Consider the following 17,946-nt stretch of genomic DNA (forward strand, 5'->3'; position numbering starts at 1 on the left):
CCTTAAATCTATTATTCACTTCCACTGTATAATCGTTAGGGATTTGATTTAGGTCATACCTGAATGGTCTAGTGGTTTTCCCCACTTTCTTCAATTTAAGTCTGAATTTGGTAATAAGGAGTTCATGATCTGAGCCACAGTCAGCTCCCAGTCTTGTTTTTGCTCACTGTTTAGAGTTTCTCTATCTTTCGCTGCAAAGAATATAGTCAATCTGATTTCGTTGTTGGCCATCTGGTGATGTCCATGTGTAGAGTCTTCTCTTGTGTTGTTGGAAGAGGGTGTTTGCTATGACTAGTGCGTTCTCTTGCCAAAACTCTATTATCCTTTGCCCTGCTTCATTCCGTACTCTAAGGCCAAATTTGCCTGTTACTCCAGGTGTTTCTTGACTTCCTACTTCTGCATTCCAGTTCCCTATAATGACAAGGACATCTTTTTTGGGTGTTAGTTCTAAAAAGTCTTGTAGGTCTTCATAGATCCATTCAACTTCAGTTTCTTAAGCATTACTGGTTGGGGCATAGCTTGGATTACCGTGATACTGAATGGTTTGCCTTGGAAACAAACAGAGATCACTCTGTCATTTTTGAGATTGCATCCAAGTACTGCATTTCGGACACTTTTGTTGACTATGATGGCTACTCCATTTCTTCTAAGGGATTCTTGCCCACAGTAGTAGATATATAGTGGTCATCTGAGTTCAGTTTACCCATTCCAATCCATTTTAGCTTGCTGATTCCTAAAATGTCAACATTCACTCTTTCCATCTCCTGTTTGACCACTTCCAATTTGCCTTGATTCACGGATCTAACATTCCTGGTTCCGATGCACTATTGCTCTTTACAGCATCGGACCTTGCTTCTATCACCAGTCACATCCACAATGGGGTGTTGCTTTTCTCTGGCTCCATCTCTTCATTATTTCTGGATTTATTTCTCCACTGATCTCCAGTAGCATATTGGGCACATTGCAAAGGATTTTTACTTAACAGGAGAAAATGACAAAATTCCTTAAGATAGGCAATTTTTCAATGTCTTTTATATAACTGAATTTACAATACTACATTGCATTCAACTTTTATTTAACTTATTTAGTATTACACAGATATCTAGAACTATCCTTATTCTTCATGTCTCTCCACCTCCCTCTAACCACTTGAATATTGGTATACTTTGTATTTAGACAAATGTTTTATGCATTGATAAATATGATCATGTAATTTTTATCCTTTAGTTTATCAACATGGTAGATTATACTGATTTGATTTTCAAATATTAAAACAGCCTGGTATTCCTGAGATAAACTTTACCTATTCATGGTGTATAATTCATTTTGTTGAATTATATCTGACAATATTTTGTTAAGGAACATTCATGAGGGATATTGGTCTGTAGTTTTATTTTTTGTTTGCGTCGTGTTGTTGTCTGGTTTTGGTATCAAGGTAATACTAATTTCATAAAGGAGTTGGAAAGTGTCTCCTCATCTATTTTCTGAAAGAGACTGTGCAGAATTGGTGATTATTGTTCTTTAAATGTTTCATAGAATTCTCCAGTGAAAAGAAGGTCTGGAAATTTCTCTTTGGAGAGCTTTAAAATTATAAACTGAATTTTTAAAATCATTTTTAGGGCTATTGAGCTTACATATTTCATATTGGCTGAGTTATAGTCGTCTTTCTTTAGAAGGTGGTCCATTTCATTGAAGTCGTCAAATTTATGCGTGTAAAGTTTCTTTCATGGTATTATCTTGTTATCTTTGTGTGTCTGCAGGGTCTGTAGTGATATCTCTGATTGCATTTCTGGTATTGGTAATTTGTATCCTCTCTTTTTTCTTTGTTGGTTATGCTACAAGTTATGCTATGATCAATTTTATCAATCTTTTCAAAGAACTGGTGCTTTGTGACATTGATTTTTTTTTCTCTGTTTCTTTTCTGTTTTCAGTTGCATTGATTTCTGCTCTTTATTTCCTTTCTTCTGCTTGCTTTGTGTATTTGCTCTTCTTTTTCTAGGTTCTCGATGGGGCTGCAAAGACCCAGACACAACTGAGCCCACACAAATTTTTCCCTCCTTTGTAATGATAAGAATTACATAATTTCTAATAAGTACATTTAAAAATACTTGAACAGCATTTTTAGTAAGGAAAAATTATTAAAGGAATTAGCATAATTTCTACATTCTGTTAATCAACTCTGATCTGAATCATCTATTTCAAGGCAGCTCACATCACTATGATAAACAAGAATTATTTTTATTCTTGTACTATTCAAAAGTAATACATTAGTAGTATCATTAATTCATTGTGAATTAAAAACTCAGTTATATTAAGTGGAAAATTAGACAGAGTAACTTTAAATGATTTTATTCATTTTTAAAAAAGAATAAGAAAAAGTACTATAGAAAGAAAAAATAAAGTTGATTAGAAATAAGGTTAGCAAACACAGTGAAGAAAGTGTGGCGTGAAACTTACACTCTTTTCCTCTCACTTTGAAAGTTTATATTTCTTTGGGAAAACAATTCAATTGTATTAAAATAAGTGCATGGCTTTTCTGATTAAACTTCAATGACAACTTCCCTTGAGAAACTGATATACACCCACACCAATGATTTCATGCTGGACCTCAAAAGTTCATCTCATAAATGCTTTGAAAAATATTATTGCTCTATCACTTCTCAGAAAACCATACAGTTGATAGTATAAAGGACAAGTGCTAAAACCACTTAAGAATGCATACATTCTTTTGGAGCTGACAGGTACGCTGAATTTCTGAAGGCTGTTTTACACATCACAGAACTCAGCACTGTTTGCTTGTGATAGTTTTATGTCAGAGGATACAGGAAGAGTTTGGTAATCGAAGATGAGTCATACAGGCATCTTGATGAAAAGTCATAAGTTTATTATTGAAGTAAGAACAACTTCTGGAAGATTTTTGCTACTTAAGTTGGACCTACAAACTTCTGGAGACAAAGATTAGAAATACCAGGTAAGTAATTATTAACACAGAGTTCTTCCTGGACATTATTAGCTGACAAGCAACCTTAGAAATTTATGGATAATGTTCCTACAAGAAAGCTGAGTGTCTGTAGTCTCCTCTGGTAACCTCAGATGATTGAGCAATTCAGAATGTTCTTTATTCATGGGAAACTTGTAAAGGCTGTGACTTTCATGTGGAAAAAGAATGGTCAAAAGGAAACACCTAGTCATTCTGATTTTAGTTTTTATTAAGGCATTTTAAAAGTTTAAGCAAACATTAGATGTCTCTTTAATTTGTTAATAGGAGAGAGCAGGGTGTGTGTATGTTGTGTAATATTCATGCATCTTGGAGTGACTGAATGTTTGTCTTTAAAGTTTGCATTTACATTCAAATACTCTAGGTGTGTGGTTATTACTCAGCACCTACACCACCCATGAGAAATTTTATTTTGATCACACATTAGCCATTTCAAAGAAAACAAATACAACAATTTCAGCTAGAGCCAACTTTTTCAACTCCTGTATAGTTATTAATTAGCTCTCAACCTGGGTTTTGAATCAGATGATTATCATGACATAATTCCTGTTCTTACAGGAGGTTAGAACTATTTTTTAGTTTTATCAAAACCTAGCTATGCCCATGGAAGCATGTAGCACATGTGAGAGTTATTACACATGTGCTGTAAAATGAGCAAAGGTCGAGAAATGCAGTTCCAGGGCAACAGAAAACAAGTTAACTACCTTCTTCTTTCAAATAAGTCTTTCAAATATTTAAACTTGGTTATTATAGTTCCCTTAAACCACTTCTTTACTAAGTCAAACAGTCCCTATGTCCTCAGTCACTGCTCATTTGATGTGGTTTCTGGAGATTTTAATGACTCTGTTCACTCTACTCAATGCTTTGAATCATCAATGCCCCTTGTAAAGCGCAGCACCTATAAGCAAAGTAATGCTCAAAATGGGAGGTGACCAATGTACAGCAGAGGGATGACATTTCTTACTGCACACAAAGCAAATGCTCCCAATTTTTATACATCAAAGAAGCCTTGTTATTATTCACCTCTCAACTCATATATCCCATATTTTGAAAAAAATTCCTACTACACTGCATTTTGAAAGAAATAACTATTTTTCTTAAGGTCTAAATAACATCAGTACAATGAAATTCAGTATTTCCAAGGAAAACAAAGACCCACATAGCCTCACTATATTATTATTTAGCTTTTAATAAATGTAAAATATTCTGTAGATCTTCCCTGTTTCACATCAATTATTTTCATCAAACAAACCTAAAGCTCAAGAAATCTAGGCTAGGAATCACTCATGTGACAGAGTATTTCTGTTAATAAAGTTAAATATTGCTGTGGGGTGTTTTTTTTTTAACAGCTTTATTTAGGTATGATTGATATACAGTAAGTGGCACATATTTAAAGAGTATAACTTGTTGAGTTTTTTATATATGCACATAAGCGTGAAACCATCAGCACGATCAAGACTACAAACATTTCCAATTCTCCAAAAGTTTCCTTGCATCCCTTTTAATCCATCCATCCCTCCCTCCCTCCACCTCCAGTCTCAGGCAACTATGGGTCTACTTTCTCTCATTACAGACTGTTTGTATTTTCTAGTTTTAAATAAAGGATATCATATAGTATATGCTCTTTTTTGGTCTGACTTCTTTCAGTCAGCATAATAACTTTCACACTGATCCATGCACTTACATGTATCAAAAGTTTGCTCCTTATTACTGAGTAGTATTCCACTGTTACAGATATACTACAATTTGCTTATTTATTTGACTATTGGTGGACACTGGGGTTATTATCGCATCTTGCTATTATGATAAATAAAGCTGTTAAATATTCATATATATGACTTTTTGTGGACATACACTTTGATTCTTTTGGTTAAATACCTAGGAATGGGATGGTTAGGTCAATAGGAATATGTTTAACTTTTTCAAAAACTGGCAAATTTTTTTTCTAAAATAGCTACATTTAGAACTTTGAGAGTTCTGAGAGTACCAGTGGCTCCATGTCCCTGACAGTATCTTGTATAGTAAAGTCTTTTAAATTTGAGCAATTCAGGTGGGTGTGTACCGGTATCTTATATGGTTTTAATTTACATTTCCTTGATGACTAAGATGTTGAACAACTTTTTATGTACACATCGGCTATTCTTGTATCTTCTGTGAAATGTCTGTTCAAATCTTTTCTCTCTTTAAAAGAGACAGTCTGTCTTATCATTGAGCTAGTGTTCTTTACATATACTTGATAGAAGTCTCGACTGCTAGGTATTTTACAAAGAAGTCTGGCCACACTTTTTATCTTCACAACTGTTTTTCAAACAGCAAAAGATTTAACTTTAAAGAAGTCTAAATTATAACTTTTTTCCTTTGACTTTTTTTTTTTTTGCATTCTATTCAAGAAATTTTTGCCTAATTCATTTTTCTCCTATGTTTTCTTCTAAGAGTTCCCATGTTTCAGTTTTTACTTTTAGGTGTATGATCTATTTTTAGTAAAATTTTATATTTGTTGTGAGGTAAGGACTGCAGTTCTCTTCTGGAGGGGTTGGGGAATATACACCTTTAATTGTTTGAGCACCATTTGTTGTCAAGATTATCCTTGCCTGACTTCCTGTGCTACTTTTGTCAAAAATCAATTGGCAATATATGTGTGGATCTAGCTCTAGATTTATTTATATTCTCTTTCATTTAACTATATGTTTACTTTTAAGCCAATACCAGAATGTCTTGGTTAATGAGTCCTGAAACTGGATAATATAAGTACTCAAACTTTATTCTTTTACAAAATTCTTTTGGCTATTCTAGGTCCATCATATTTCTGTATACATTTTAGAATTAGTGTTATCAATTATTACAGAAAATACACCAAAATTTTGATTGGGATAGCACTGAATCTATGGATCAATTTGAATCCTTGGCTATAACATTTCTCTCCATTTATTTGTCTCAGCAATGTTTTATAGTTTTCAGCACACAGGTACTGCATTGAACATCTTTGTCCAACATTATCCCTGAGTTTTGGTTTATTTTTTTGGATGCTTTTGTATATGGTATTCTAGAATTTTCTACTTCTGATTGTTAATTGTTACTATTGAGAAATACCTCTGAATTTATAAACTGCTCTTGTATCCTTTACCTTGCTAAATTTACTTTTTAGTTATAGAAGACTTTGTAGAGATTCCTTATAATTTTCTACATAAATGATTATGTCATCTGTGAAAAGAAGATAGTACTGTATATCTTCAAATAACATGTATAAAAAGCTTAAAACAGTATTCAATTTCCCCATGCTCAGCCCTTGTGTGACTACTATCATTTGTTTTATTTCTATCCCTATCCAAAACCCAGAATATACTGTTATTTACACTTTAAATGATCAATTATCTTTTAAAGAGGTTTTTAAAAATAAGACATGTATTTTATATATATTCTATTTGCTACTTCCTATGCTGATCATTCCTTTGTGTAGATCCAAATTTCCAACTACTGTCATTTTTCTCCCACCTGAAGGATTTCCTTGTAACATTTTTTGCAAAGCAAGTCTGATAACGTGAATTCTCTCAGGTTTTGCATGTCTGGAAATGTCCATTATTTTGACCTCCCCCCCCCCCCCCCGGAAATAAAAATTTGTTTTGGTGGGTTTTTTTCTTTTTCCTGGACTATGTCTCAGAGGGTAAAAGCATCTGCCTGCAATGCGGGAAGCCCGGGTTCCATCCCTGGGTCAGGAAGATTCCCTGGAGAAGGAAATGGCAACCCACTCTAGTACTCTTGCCTGGAAAATTCCATGGATGGAGGAACCTTGTGCATCCATGGGGTCACAAAGAATTGGACACAACTGAGTGACTTTTCTTACTTTCTTTCAGTAGTTATATATTATCCCACTATCTTCTAACTTGAATTGCTTTTGTTAAGATGCCTGGGTATAGTTTCTTCATCATTCTTGTGGTTCATCCAGCTGCTTAGACCTGTAGATTTACATGTTTTTAATTTCAAAAACTTTTGGTCATTATTTCCTCAACCATTTTTTTCTGTTTCCCTCATCTTCTTTCCTCTCCTTTGGGAACTTCAGTTACACTTAGGTTAATTGAAGTTGCCCATTGATCCTCTGTTCACTTTTTTCCCCTTTATGTTTTAATCTGGAGAGTTTCTATTGCCAAGAATTTAGGTTCACTAATACTTCCTTCTGCAGTATCTAACATGGAATTAATCCTATCCAGTGTATTTTTCATCAGATTTTGTATATTTCATCTTTATAAACTGAATCTGAATTTACTTTTTATATTCCATGCTCATGATTTCTTCCACCTTCTTGAATATCTGGAGTATATTTATATAATAGTTAAACTACCACAATTGTCTATTAATTTCATCATCTGAACCATTTCTGCATCCATATTTAAGGACTGAGTTTCCTCCTCATTAGTAGTCAGAACTTCCTGCTTCTTTCCATGCCTGATCAATTTTTGATTGGCTGTCAGACATCGTGAATTTTGTGTTGGATGCTGAATTTTTTGGCATTCTTTTTAATACAATATTTTTGGGATCTGTGTGGGATACAATTATGTGAAATTATTCTGACTCTTTTGAGATTTGCTTTTAAACTTTGTTGGGAAAGCCTACAACAGCCTTTAGTCAAGGGTTAATTTGGTCCCACTACTGGGACAATACTTTTCTGTGGACTCAACTTGATGTCCCCTATGTTAGGATGTCTTTTCTCTCTGGCTGGTGGAAATCCAAAATCACTCCGATCCTAAGTGAACTCCAGGGATTGTTCTGTCTAATCCTTTGTTCTCAGTAACTTCCTCATATGTATACTCTGATTTTGAAGTCAAAGTCGCTCAGTCATGTCTGACTCTTTGTGACTCCACGGACTGCAGCCCAACAGGCTCCTCTGTCCGTGGAATTCTCCAAGCCAGAATACTGCAGTGGGTAGCCATTCCCTTCTTCAGGGGATCTTCCCAACCCAGGGACTGAACCAGGGTCTCCTGCATTGCAGGCAGATTTTTTACTGTGTGAGCCACCAGGGAAGCCCTATACTCTGATTAGTACTCAGTTAAAGACTCAAGAGAAACTTTCTAAAGATTGCTGAAACTCTTTATGAGTAGCTTTCTCCTCTCTGACACTCTATACACAAATTCTAGCTATCTCAGTACCTTCAAAGTCCAAACTCTGCCTCCTCAGCACAGGGAGATTCTGGAGTGTCTGCGTTCTCTCTCCTTGAATTGCACTTGGAAATACTCTATTAATAAAGCGTGGACAACTGTAGTGTTCACATTTCTTGTTTCTGATCTCTCAGGGGTCCTGTGCAATTTTATTTCTAAAAACTGTTATTTTATACATTTTATTCAGTTTTTTAGTTGTGTAAGACAAGAAGCTATAAATACTCCATGCTACTCCATTATGGCTAAAAGTTTTATTGCTGATTTTCAAACATACTCAGGGCCACAGTGTGCAACTACATGGGTTGCAGTGTACAATTCCAGAATACAATGTGAATGCACCCTCCTATTCCTAATCTGGATTTGAGTAAAATGGAAGCCCCAATCACACTATTTACATATTGAGCCTGTGGTCAATAAACCTCTCTTTTAGGTAGAAAGAATAATGCAAAAGCAGATAATTCTGAATTTATAAATGTCATGATCTCATTGCTTGGCATTTGAATAAATCTTCCCATCAAATCAATATCAGAAATAATTATTTGGCTCCCACAATAGACTCATAACATAACTGAAGTGTAATGCCTGCAAGAATCAATTAAAAACACTTATGTACCATTTATAACATAGTTGCTTGGGAAGATACAATTGGAATTCTAAACAGTGACTCAAGAAACGTGTTTCCTTCATTTGTTAGTTTAAGATGCATACATAATCATGTGGAAGAGTGTGAGAGAATGAGGGTCAAGATTATAATAATTTAGATTTGGGTTGAGATAGATACTAACTTATAAACTGTATATTAACATAGGGACAGACCTCTTTTGGGGTTTCCCTGGTGGCTTAGCAGTAAAGAATCTGTCCGCTAATGCAGGAGGTGTGGATTCAGTCCCTGGGTTGGGAAGATCCCTGGAGAAGGAAATGGCAACCCCATTTCAGTACTCTTGCCTGCGAAATCCCATGGACAAAGGACTCTGGTGGGCTACAGTCTATTGGATTCCAAAGAGTTGGACATGACTTAGTGACTAAAAAGAGGCAGAAGCAGCAGACCTCTTTTTACCCAACTAAAGGTACATTAGGGCTTCCCAAGTGGCTCAGTGGTAAAGAATCCACCTGCCAATGCAGGAGATATGGGTTCAATTCACGGGTCAGGAAGATCCTTTGGAGGAGGAAACGGCAACCCACTCCAGAATTCTTGCCAGGATAATCCCCAGGGCAGAAGAGCCTGTGGACTATAGTCCATGAGGTCACAAGGAGTTAGACATGACTGAGCATACATGCACACAAAGATATATTACAGAAAGACCTCTTTAGTTAAAATATGATGATTACAAAATGAAATGTACTTACTCATCCAACTCTTCTTCTTCAGCTTTAGAGCTATCAGCATAGAGATACTTGCTCATGTCCACTGGTCTTATATTTTTTCTTTTTGTAGACTGGGGTGGAGAATCCTTTACAGTTACAAAGGTTTCTGGCTCATCAAATGGGTTCAAATACTGTGGAGTCTGTACCTCTTTAAAGGGATTATAGCTGTTACTATAAAAGGATTCTTCTGGTTTTTTAGGTGAAATTGTTTCAGTGATTTGTTCTAGAAAACAATAGCAAAAGATGAATTAAATTAATACTACCTGATACTTGCTTATATATTTAGTCTTCAAAAACACTCAATCTTGAATAAATACTCTATGAGGTTGAAAGAGTGCAAATTAATAATATGTTTTAGAGGGGCTAAGTTCAGAAGATGTGATATCTAAGATTTTTGTCTACTTCTCTAGGTGCTCTCTGAAATAGCATCTTTGAATTGTTAATACTCTCGGCATCTCTTCTAAATTGACATTATGGTATGCTGATTTTGGAAATTTTAACCTTCTTAGAGGTACAATATCTGTTGTTGCTTATTTTATTTCACTATACTAAGTTGCCCCACCCCAAACTGACATATAAAAATTTCTGCTTTTAAAAAAAACATAAAATGAACTTAATTTTGGAATGGTCTCTGGTAGTTACACAAGCAGAGATCACTTAGGAATCTGAAAATTCATTCTGGAATATATCAAAAATACACCATATGTCACTGAATTTGTTTTTGTGAAGTCTTCAAAGACCAGGTTTCTATATACTATAAGACCTTAAATCTTTACAGCTTTTAATGGGCCTTTTCAACATAATTCATATTCAGTCAATGCTTTATATAATAACATAAAGGAATAACAAGACTTCTAAAGTTGAAAGAGCTACATTAAAATCATACTGATAGATGTGTTCCACTAAATTCTGAATTTTACTACAAATTTCAATTTGAAAACAAAGGTACTCTTAAAAATAGAATCTGACTTCACAGCACAAAAAGCACTACGATAGTATCATGTCCTCCAAAAATACTTATGGAGTACTTAGTAACAGCATTTTGCTTTTATGTTTATTAATATTTTAAAACAAAACTAGGGAGAGTTTCACAGAAGTTCAGTGGTTAGTACTCTGTGTTTTCACTGCCATGGGCCTGGGTCCAATCCCTGGTCAGGGAACTAAGATCCCATAAGCTCCATAGCATGGCCCCCCACCAAAAAAAAAACACCCCAAACTGGAATGTATAATAAAACTGTTTAAAATTTAGATTTTAATGATATAAACATTTCCCTAAATTGGAAAAAAGTTTCAGAGAGCGGATAATCACAGAACAGTTCAAAAGTAATTTTAATTATGCCATGCAACTCTAACAAAATATTTCCAGGAGAAGAAGGCAGAAAATTGGTTATTAAAATCTTCAAGAAAAGTAATTGTTTCATAAGTGACATTTCAAACAATATAATCCAATTAACATAAAAATCTCTTCATTGACATATATTTATGATTTTTATGTTTTAGAGTCAAACTACTTTTACTTATACTTTAGACATTAGCCCAGAAAAATTATTTTGTCTTTATATTGAAAAGATAACTATAACAAACAACTCTAAATTGAAATTCTATACACCATGGTGAAGCAATCATGAAGTATTGAACAGAATTCATAAAATCATAATAAATCAACAGTGAAATGAATTTAGAAACAGCCTAAGGTAGAGAAGAAACTCAGTAACTGTATGTTTAGTAACACCAGGATAATACTCAAACACCACAATAAGCTTTATGCTAATCTAAATGAAGCATTATCTTTTCTCTGAGCGTAGAAGAGACTGAGAGTTTTTTTGCCGACTCAATTTTTTATTAACAAATCCCAAGTCTCAAATGCTTAAGAAATAGACAAAAGTTGTTCAATGGAAATACCATTTTTTTTTGTAACTTTCAGGTAAAGGATTACAAAAATTGATCCAAGCAAGTTCTTAAGTTATAAAACCAAAAGCAAGAAAGTACTCAAACGATAGAGCAAGATTTGAAGATGATAGAATAGCAACAAAGGAGAGTTTAAGATGAGATTATTTCATTTAAAGGATAACATACATTTAAAAATGACTTTCTAAACAGGTCAGTGAACACAGACTGTCATGAATCTAAGAGGAGAATTGAAACTATAAAAGCAAAACAAAAAAACACAAATATCTAAACAACTGCAACACATTTTTTTCTTTCCTAACTACTTGTGTTACTTGAGAATGCATGTTTTTAATCATAAAAATTAATAATAAATTATTTCAAGAAAAATGAATATTCTCCTAATAGAAAATACTTATTCTAAAGTCTTCAAGAAGTGTTTATTTAAAGAAAATACTGGCTGTCAAGTTTATTTTTAGCTCTATACGCATAATTAAAGATTCTGAATAAGGCTCTCTTAACCTTTCCAAAATAGAAATACAATATATGCATTATGTAGTACTCTTTTCTATACCTCGGAAACAGACACACATATATTTTTTAAAATTACTTATTTAATTTTAAAATGAAAATCTCAAATACTCCTATCTCAAAATATTTTGGTAATTTTTTTTAACTCAGTGTATTCAGACATATATACTATGTAATTAAGGAGCTTTGTGGTCAAAAGAAGACACTTGATTAGTAATCTTAGCTCCAACTCCACCTCCATTTACCTGAAGTTCTTGTTCAAATCACTTAATTCCTCTGGGCCTCAGCTCCCTAATCTGTGAAAAGAGGCTGCTGAACCAGATTACTTCTAAGATGTATTATAATCATTAAGATTTCAAATACTTTATTTTTTTTATTTTTTATTTTTAGTTTTTTATTTAATTTTAAAATCTTTAATTCTTACATGTGTTCCCAAATATGAACCCCCCTCCCACCTCCTTCCCCATAACATCTCTGTGGGTCATCCCCATGCACCAGCCCCAAGCATGCTGTATCCTGCGTCAGACAGAGACTGGCGATTCAATATAAAATAAGTCACAAAAAAATACAATCTCATTAATCTAAACTTACTAATTTAGAATTTGGTAAGAAGGGAGAAAGTAAAGGAAAGAAAAGAAGAAGAAGTAGATTATGAAATGATATTTCATACAGTGAATCCTTAAATTGAAATCTCATTTTCACAATGATCTGCAGGAGCAAAATTCTTTAAAGCTCAGGAGGATGTCATAAGAGCAGTCTAAAAGATGCAAACAGGGGTTACTCACTCTTGCATTTACTTTGAGCAAACAGATTTTAATGAAACAAAGGTCTTATTTCTTTAATAGCTCTTTTCTAAGCTTTAATAGTTTGAAACTACTTGATAAGAAAAATGACTAAGGAAAAAAAAACCTTGGTTTTATTTCTTCTATATATGTTGTATATATGACAGGAGTAGCTCTTAAATCTTTTCTTCTGTTCTGTGACATTCACATGCACAGTTTAACTTTTGTTACTGAGAATAATTCCCAGCTGGAGACAGGGAATTAGGGGTGGAGAGGCTCATCAGACTGAGGTGTGAGGGTGGAGAAGCTGTACATAGAGAGAGGCTACCTCCACCATCCTAATATGGGTATTGCCCACAACCTGATCTTGCTTGGTGAGGCCAAAATAATGAGACTTTACTGTATGCCAGCTAAGTAAAATACTGTTATATCTAATATTAGAGCTTCACTATTTGATCAAACTAATAAAGAGTTAAAAAAAAATAAGCCCCAAGTAAATATTTATGTAGGCTTTCTTTTTTCTTTAAAAATAATTCAATAGAAGCTATCCAGAATTGCTGATCAACTGCAACTGGTACTGAATAAATAATAGTCATTATAAACAAAATTTGTAAGTCTTTAAAACAAAACAAAAAAATCTCTTTCTGTTCTTACAAATCATGAGAACTTGACTAAATAAAGACTTCAAAAGTAAAGAAAAAATGTGCTACCTTCTGAATCAGGATCTCCAAATGGGTTTAATTCTGCTACATCAGGATCACCAAATGGATTTAAATTCACAGTGGCCAAGTCCTTTTCTGATTCATCCAAAAAGTTAAGTTTGTTGATAAGCTCTGAAAATGAACATATGTGTCAGTTCACTGTGGTTACATAGAGCTAAGCATAATTATCATGCATTCATGAAACATTTCAAACTGTAAAAATTTACACTAATAATACCTGCAAATAATAAGATGTAGCATTTTACCAATGAAAGAATGCCATTCAAGTATTTTGTAGCATACCAACATATTCAAATAAAAGAAAACAGACATATGCATATGAATTTGAAAATAACAGACAATAAATAGAGAAACTCATCTCAATCTTCCTTGATTCAATAAAAAAGTACTAACATATATTCTGAGAAAAAACATCTTTCACTCCTAAATTATTGAATAATTCAAACTTATGTAATATAAGCAAATATTTTTAAAACAATGTTGTTACAATATATAAGCTAACTAAATAAATATGTCATATGACCAATTATTATAAGATATTTTAAAATCACTGCCTATCATCCTAATACGAGTTTTGCTAAAGATGGTTAAGTTATGTTATGCTGTTGCCTGTTGGTGCACTACAAATTACCAAAGAAAATTTATTAAAGGAAATGCACAAAGACAACACTGACAGCTAAGTACAGACAGAAAGTCAAGAGGTAGCAGGTCACAGTAAATACAGGCAATCAGAAGCAGAAAGAAAGGAAGAAAGCTCTTAGACCTTCAGAGGAACTGGCTGATTTAGCTGAAGGCATATTTGCTTGCTTTATGCAGTCATCTTGATCTTCATCTAAGCTGCTCAGAGCATTCAATTGGTTTACAATTTCTGTAAACAGAAGCCAGTCGAGACAAATGTAAGGAAAGGTCACTTAATTAAAGAGTCATAGAAGCATGCTGTTACTCAAAAAGACAAAGAGAGGGGATATTTGGTTAATCAAAAGAATACAGTCAGAGGATGTTATTTTGATAAACTACAACAGATGTATTTAACTGAAAGTGATGCTGTACTAATAGAGAACATTTTTGTTAAAATTTATATTAGTACTATTAACTAGGTTAACAAATACAAAACAGAGATAATAACTTTCACATTCTACATTTGTAAAATAGGGCTTTAAATGAAGGCATTAAAAATAGAATAGAAAAATTTTCATCAGATACCACAGAAAATATGTGCTATTTGTTTTATAGTATTCTAAATTTAAATTAAAGGATTTAAGAATGTATCTACATGAATCATGAACATAATAAGCACTTGTTAATATTCTAGAATGTTAAAAATCAGCACAAAATAAAAAAAGCAGGCAATTGCCATTTTCTACTCCTGCTTTCTAGAGAATTTGTGCTTTTAAGGGAACTCCTGAGTATTTGCTTTAGGATATCTTATTTAGCCAGTAAGAGACAGAATAAAAAAGACAGGAACAGACAGCAAAATATTAAAATAAAAATTCATTCTGTACATAAATAGAATTTTTAAAAATGAGTCATACATGTTTTGGACAACTCCAAATATGTGAAATTATGATTCACTGGGTGAAAATTAGCTTGGAATAAAATATTAAGAACCTACTAGAGTATTCTAGTTAATCCTTGCTATTTCCAAAGTTAAAACTTGGCAATAACTTAGGCATTAGGACAAACCAAACAGATCCAGATCATTCAGTGGGAAATAAAATGGTTAGAAATAGAAAACAGTTGCAAATCCAGCATTAAAATGCTGTTCTTTAACACGCAAATGTAGAGTCTAAATTTTATTTGAACCACATAATATAAATACATGGTTGTAATAAGGTTGTCTTCATCCAATCATTTGTTGTTGAACAAATAAATACTTATTTATCACTCTGTGCCAAGTACCATGTTTGGAACATAAGAATGAAAAAAAATCAGGCATAGTTTTGCCCTCATGGAATTTACCATTGATAAAGAAAGATATTAACACTGAAAAAGACCATAAACGACTACTAGAAAAACTGACAAACTTATTCATTTCCCTTGTCTGAATGAGAAATATATTTTGTATGAATAAGATTGCTTGAGATAGTCAACCATAGAAAATAAAAAAAGAGTAAACAGAATTAATACTAACTGGACTCTTAGTCTGTGAATAATATGAGCTAAATAATCAGTTTTTATAAAGTATCTTCTTCCATTTTATCCTTCCAATAGTTTAAATCTCATTCTGACTCAAATTAACCTAGCAAATTCCTCAACAGGAAGAATTCATTCTTAAAGTAGATTTTTTACCCCAAACTACTAGTTACTGTAACTTTGCAATTTTCAAGGAAGTGTAATAGAGTGAAGAATCTATGCTATGTGACTACCAGTGCATGACTGACTTTTTTTCATTCATTACTAGTTTTGTATTTTTAAAAGTTTGCAGATATTTAAACTTAAAAAAATATGAAAAAAAACAAATATTAGTAACATTAGTTAACAGCAGTTAACCTCTATTAAGAAGTAGAAAGGGCTCTGCATATGTTATTAGTTGATTCTCAAAAATATCCTGAGGTATTATTATTAATATTCACATTTTATCATGTATATTAGTAGCATTTATTTGCACTTTATTCCCAGATGTGCAATTACTGGTTAAAATATTTTAAAATAATGCTCAAAGATTTGTACTTTCTTTACACATTTTATTTAATATTTAATATTCTTAGATATATTTTCAATGACAGTAGAAATCATTTATTCAAACATCTTATATAAGGGGCAATATACGGAATACTAAAGAAACATTAAATTTGGTCCTTACCTTCAAAACATTATTATTGTTCCATTATACACTTTTATGTACAATATGGACATTCATTTAAATGCTATCAAAGTGACTATCACATGACTAAATTATTTACATTGTAATTTTTCTGAATGTTCAGAGTATTTCCTTCTCCTCATCATGCTTTTGGTGATATCTAAAACCACTGATAAAAAAAATCTAAAACCACTGATAAAAAATAAATAAAGTAAAACCACTAAGGACCACTCCGTCATTAACTAACCCAAAGTAACTACTTATTTCCATCCCTGTCTCAATAAATTGTCCTTCCTATCCTAGCTTTCCTTATTTATCCATATCTTAAATAAATCCTTACTTAACACCTAGATCCTCTGCTTCTAGAATTCATTCACAAATGATCCAGATCATAAAAAGAAGCAATCTCCAAAGAAATACCATTTATCTACATAATAAACATTTCTCAAGTACCTATTATCCTTTTGGGAGGCAGATAGATAAGTAAGGCAATATGTGATAAATAGGATATATGTTATAATTGAGACATGCATCGTAGGCTAAGTGAAACTGGAAGAGGGGCGTATAACTCAGGCTGAGGTTGGGAAGGCTTCCTGGAGTTATTGAGTGAAAAATAAAACAAACAGATATCAATGTTATTATTAAAAGAGAAAGGGGAGGGCCTTCCACAACAATGCAAGGGAGGCAAATGAGAATATGATATACCTGAGGAACAGCAAGTTGCTTGGGGGTTAAGATGTCAGGGATGGGGAATGGAATGAGATGAGGCTGGCCAATGTGGTGTCATGAAGGTTACAGTGACCAAAATGAAGAATGTGAAGTTTACTCTGAAAGCTCTGAGAAGCCACTGTAAGATCAAAAGCATATTTTAGAAACATCATACCAAGAGCAACATGGTAGCAACAATTGAAAAAAACAGGATAGGAAGATAAAAGATGAGCAGTTCAGCATCACGACTTCATGAAGGGACTTAGTAAATATTTGCTAATTAAAGAATAAATTAAGAAGAAAGTTTTGAAGGTTTTAATTTGATATGGGGAGTGGGGAAAGGAATCTAGGATACCTGCCAAGTTTCTGTCTTGGGTGACTGTGTGGACATTAGTTCTAGAACTATAGTGGGGGCTATTCAGTTTGGCCATACCAAGCTACAGTTGCCTGTGAAACTTATGAAAATAAGTCAATTGGTATTTGCATATGCTGATGCAGAGCCTAAAATACAAATTTTGTTATATATTTCTCCTTTAAAAAAAAAAGTACATTTCTTTTACTTCCAAATTTCTTGCAGTCAGTATGTTTTACATGTATAATCAGAGAAACAGAAGCTAAAAGTTTAAAAGAAGGTTCACAACACAAATTCCCAGAATTTTTTTATGTGGGACACTTTCCTAGTAATATACCACCCTGATCAAAAAAATTCCCTGGCCCAATATATTTATATATATTTATTTATTAAAGACTTATTTCACCAAAAGTCTACACTTTGGAAAATGTTATTTAATAATGATATGTAATAGCACAAAATATAATTTCTACCTATCCTAGCACTACTCAAACTGAGCAATAAACCTATAGTGCAGTATTAAGTCATCGGTAACAGTGTGTCAATCTAGACTTGTTTCATATTGGTGAGAATAAGAAGGCAAACTAAATTAGGGGCAAGCAATCGAAGCACAGGGTCAAGTAATTTGAGACTCTTCTTTATTGTTAG

The 17,946-nt window shown here is 33.1% G+C and overlaps 1 protein-coding gene across 6 annotated transcripts in view; it reads right to left on the bottom strand.

The window, feature by feature from the left end:
- EHBP1 (EH domain binding protein 1) overlaps window positions 1–17,946 on the bottom strand; it is a 352,008-nt gene that overhangs the window by 178,317 nt on the left and 155,745 nt on the right. For 5 of the 6 annotated variants that reach the window (XM_069583033.1, XM_069583030.1, XM_069583031.1 and 2 more), the window contains exons 8-9: window positions 13,424–13,546; window positions 9,496–9,736 (exon numbers count right to left, since the gene is read on the bottom strand). In XM_069583033.1, the coding sequence (XP_069439134.1) occupies window positions 9,496–9,736; window positions 13,424–13,546 (364 nt within the window). Of the gene's footprint in view, window positions 1–9,495; window positions 9,737–13,423; window positions 13,547–14,198; window positions 14,304–17,946 lie in introns of all 6 variants that reach the window. The other variant, XM_069583034.1, reaches the window with a different exon arrangement.

The sequence above is a fragment of the Ovis canadensis genome, chromosome 3 (genome assembly GCF_042477335.2).
Source record: "Ovis canadensis isolate MfBH-ARS-UI-01 breed Bighorn chromosome 3, ARS-UI_OviCan_v2, whole genome shotgun sequence".
In the NCBI taxonomy this organism is placed as follows: Eukaryota; Metazoa; Chordata; class Mammalia; order Artiodactyla; family Bovidae; genus Ovis; species Ovis canadensis.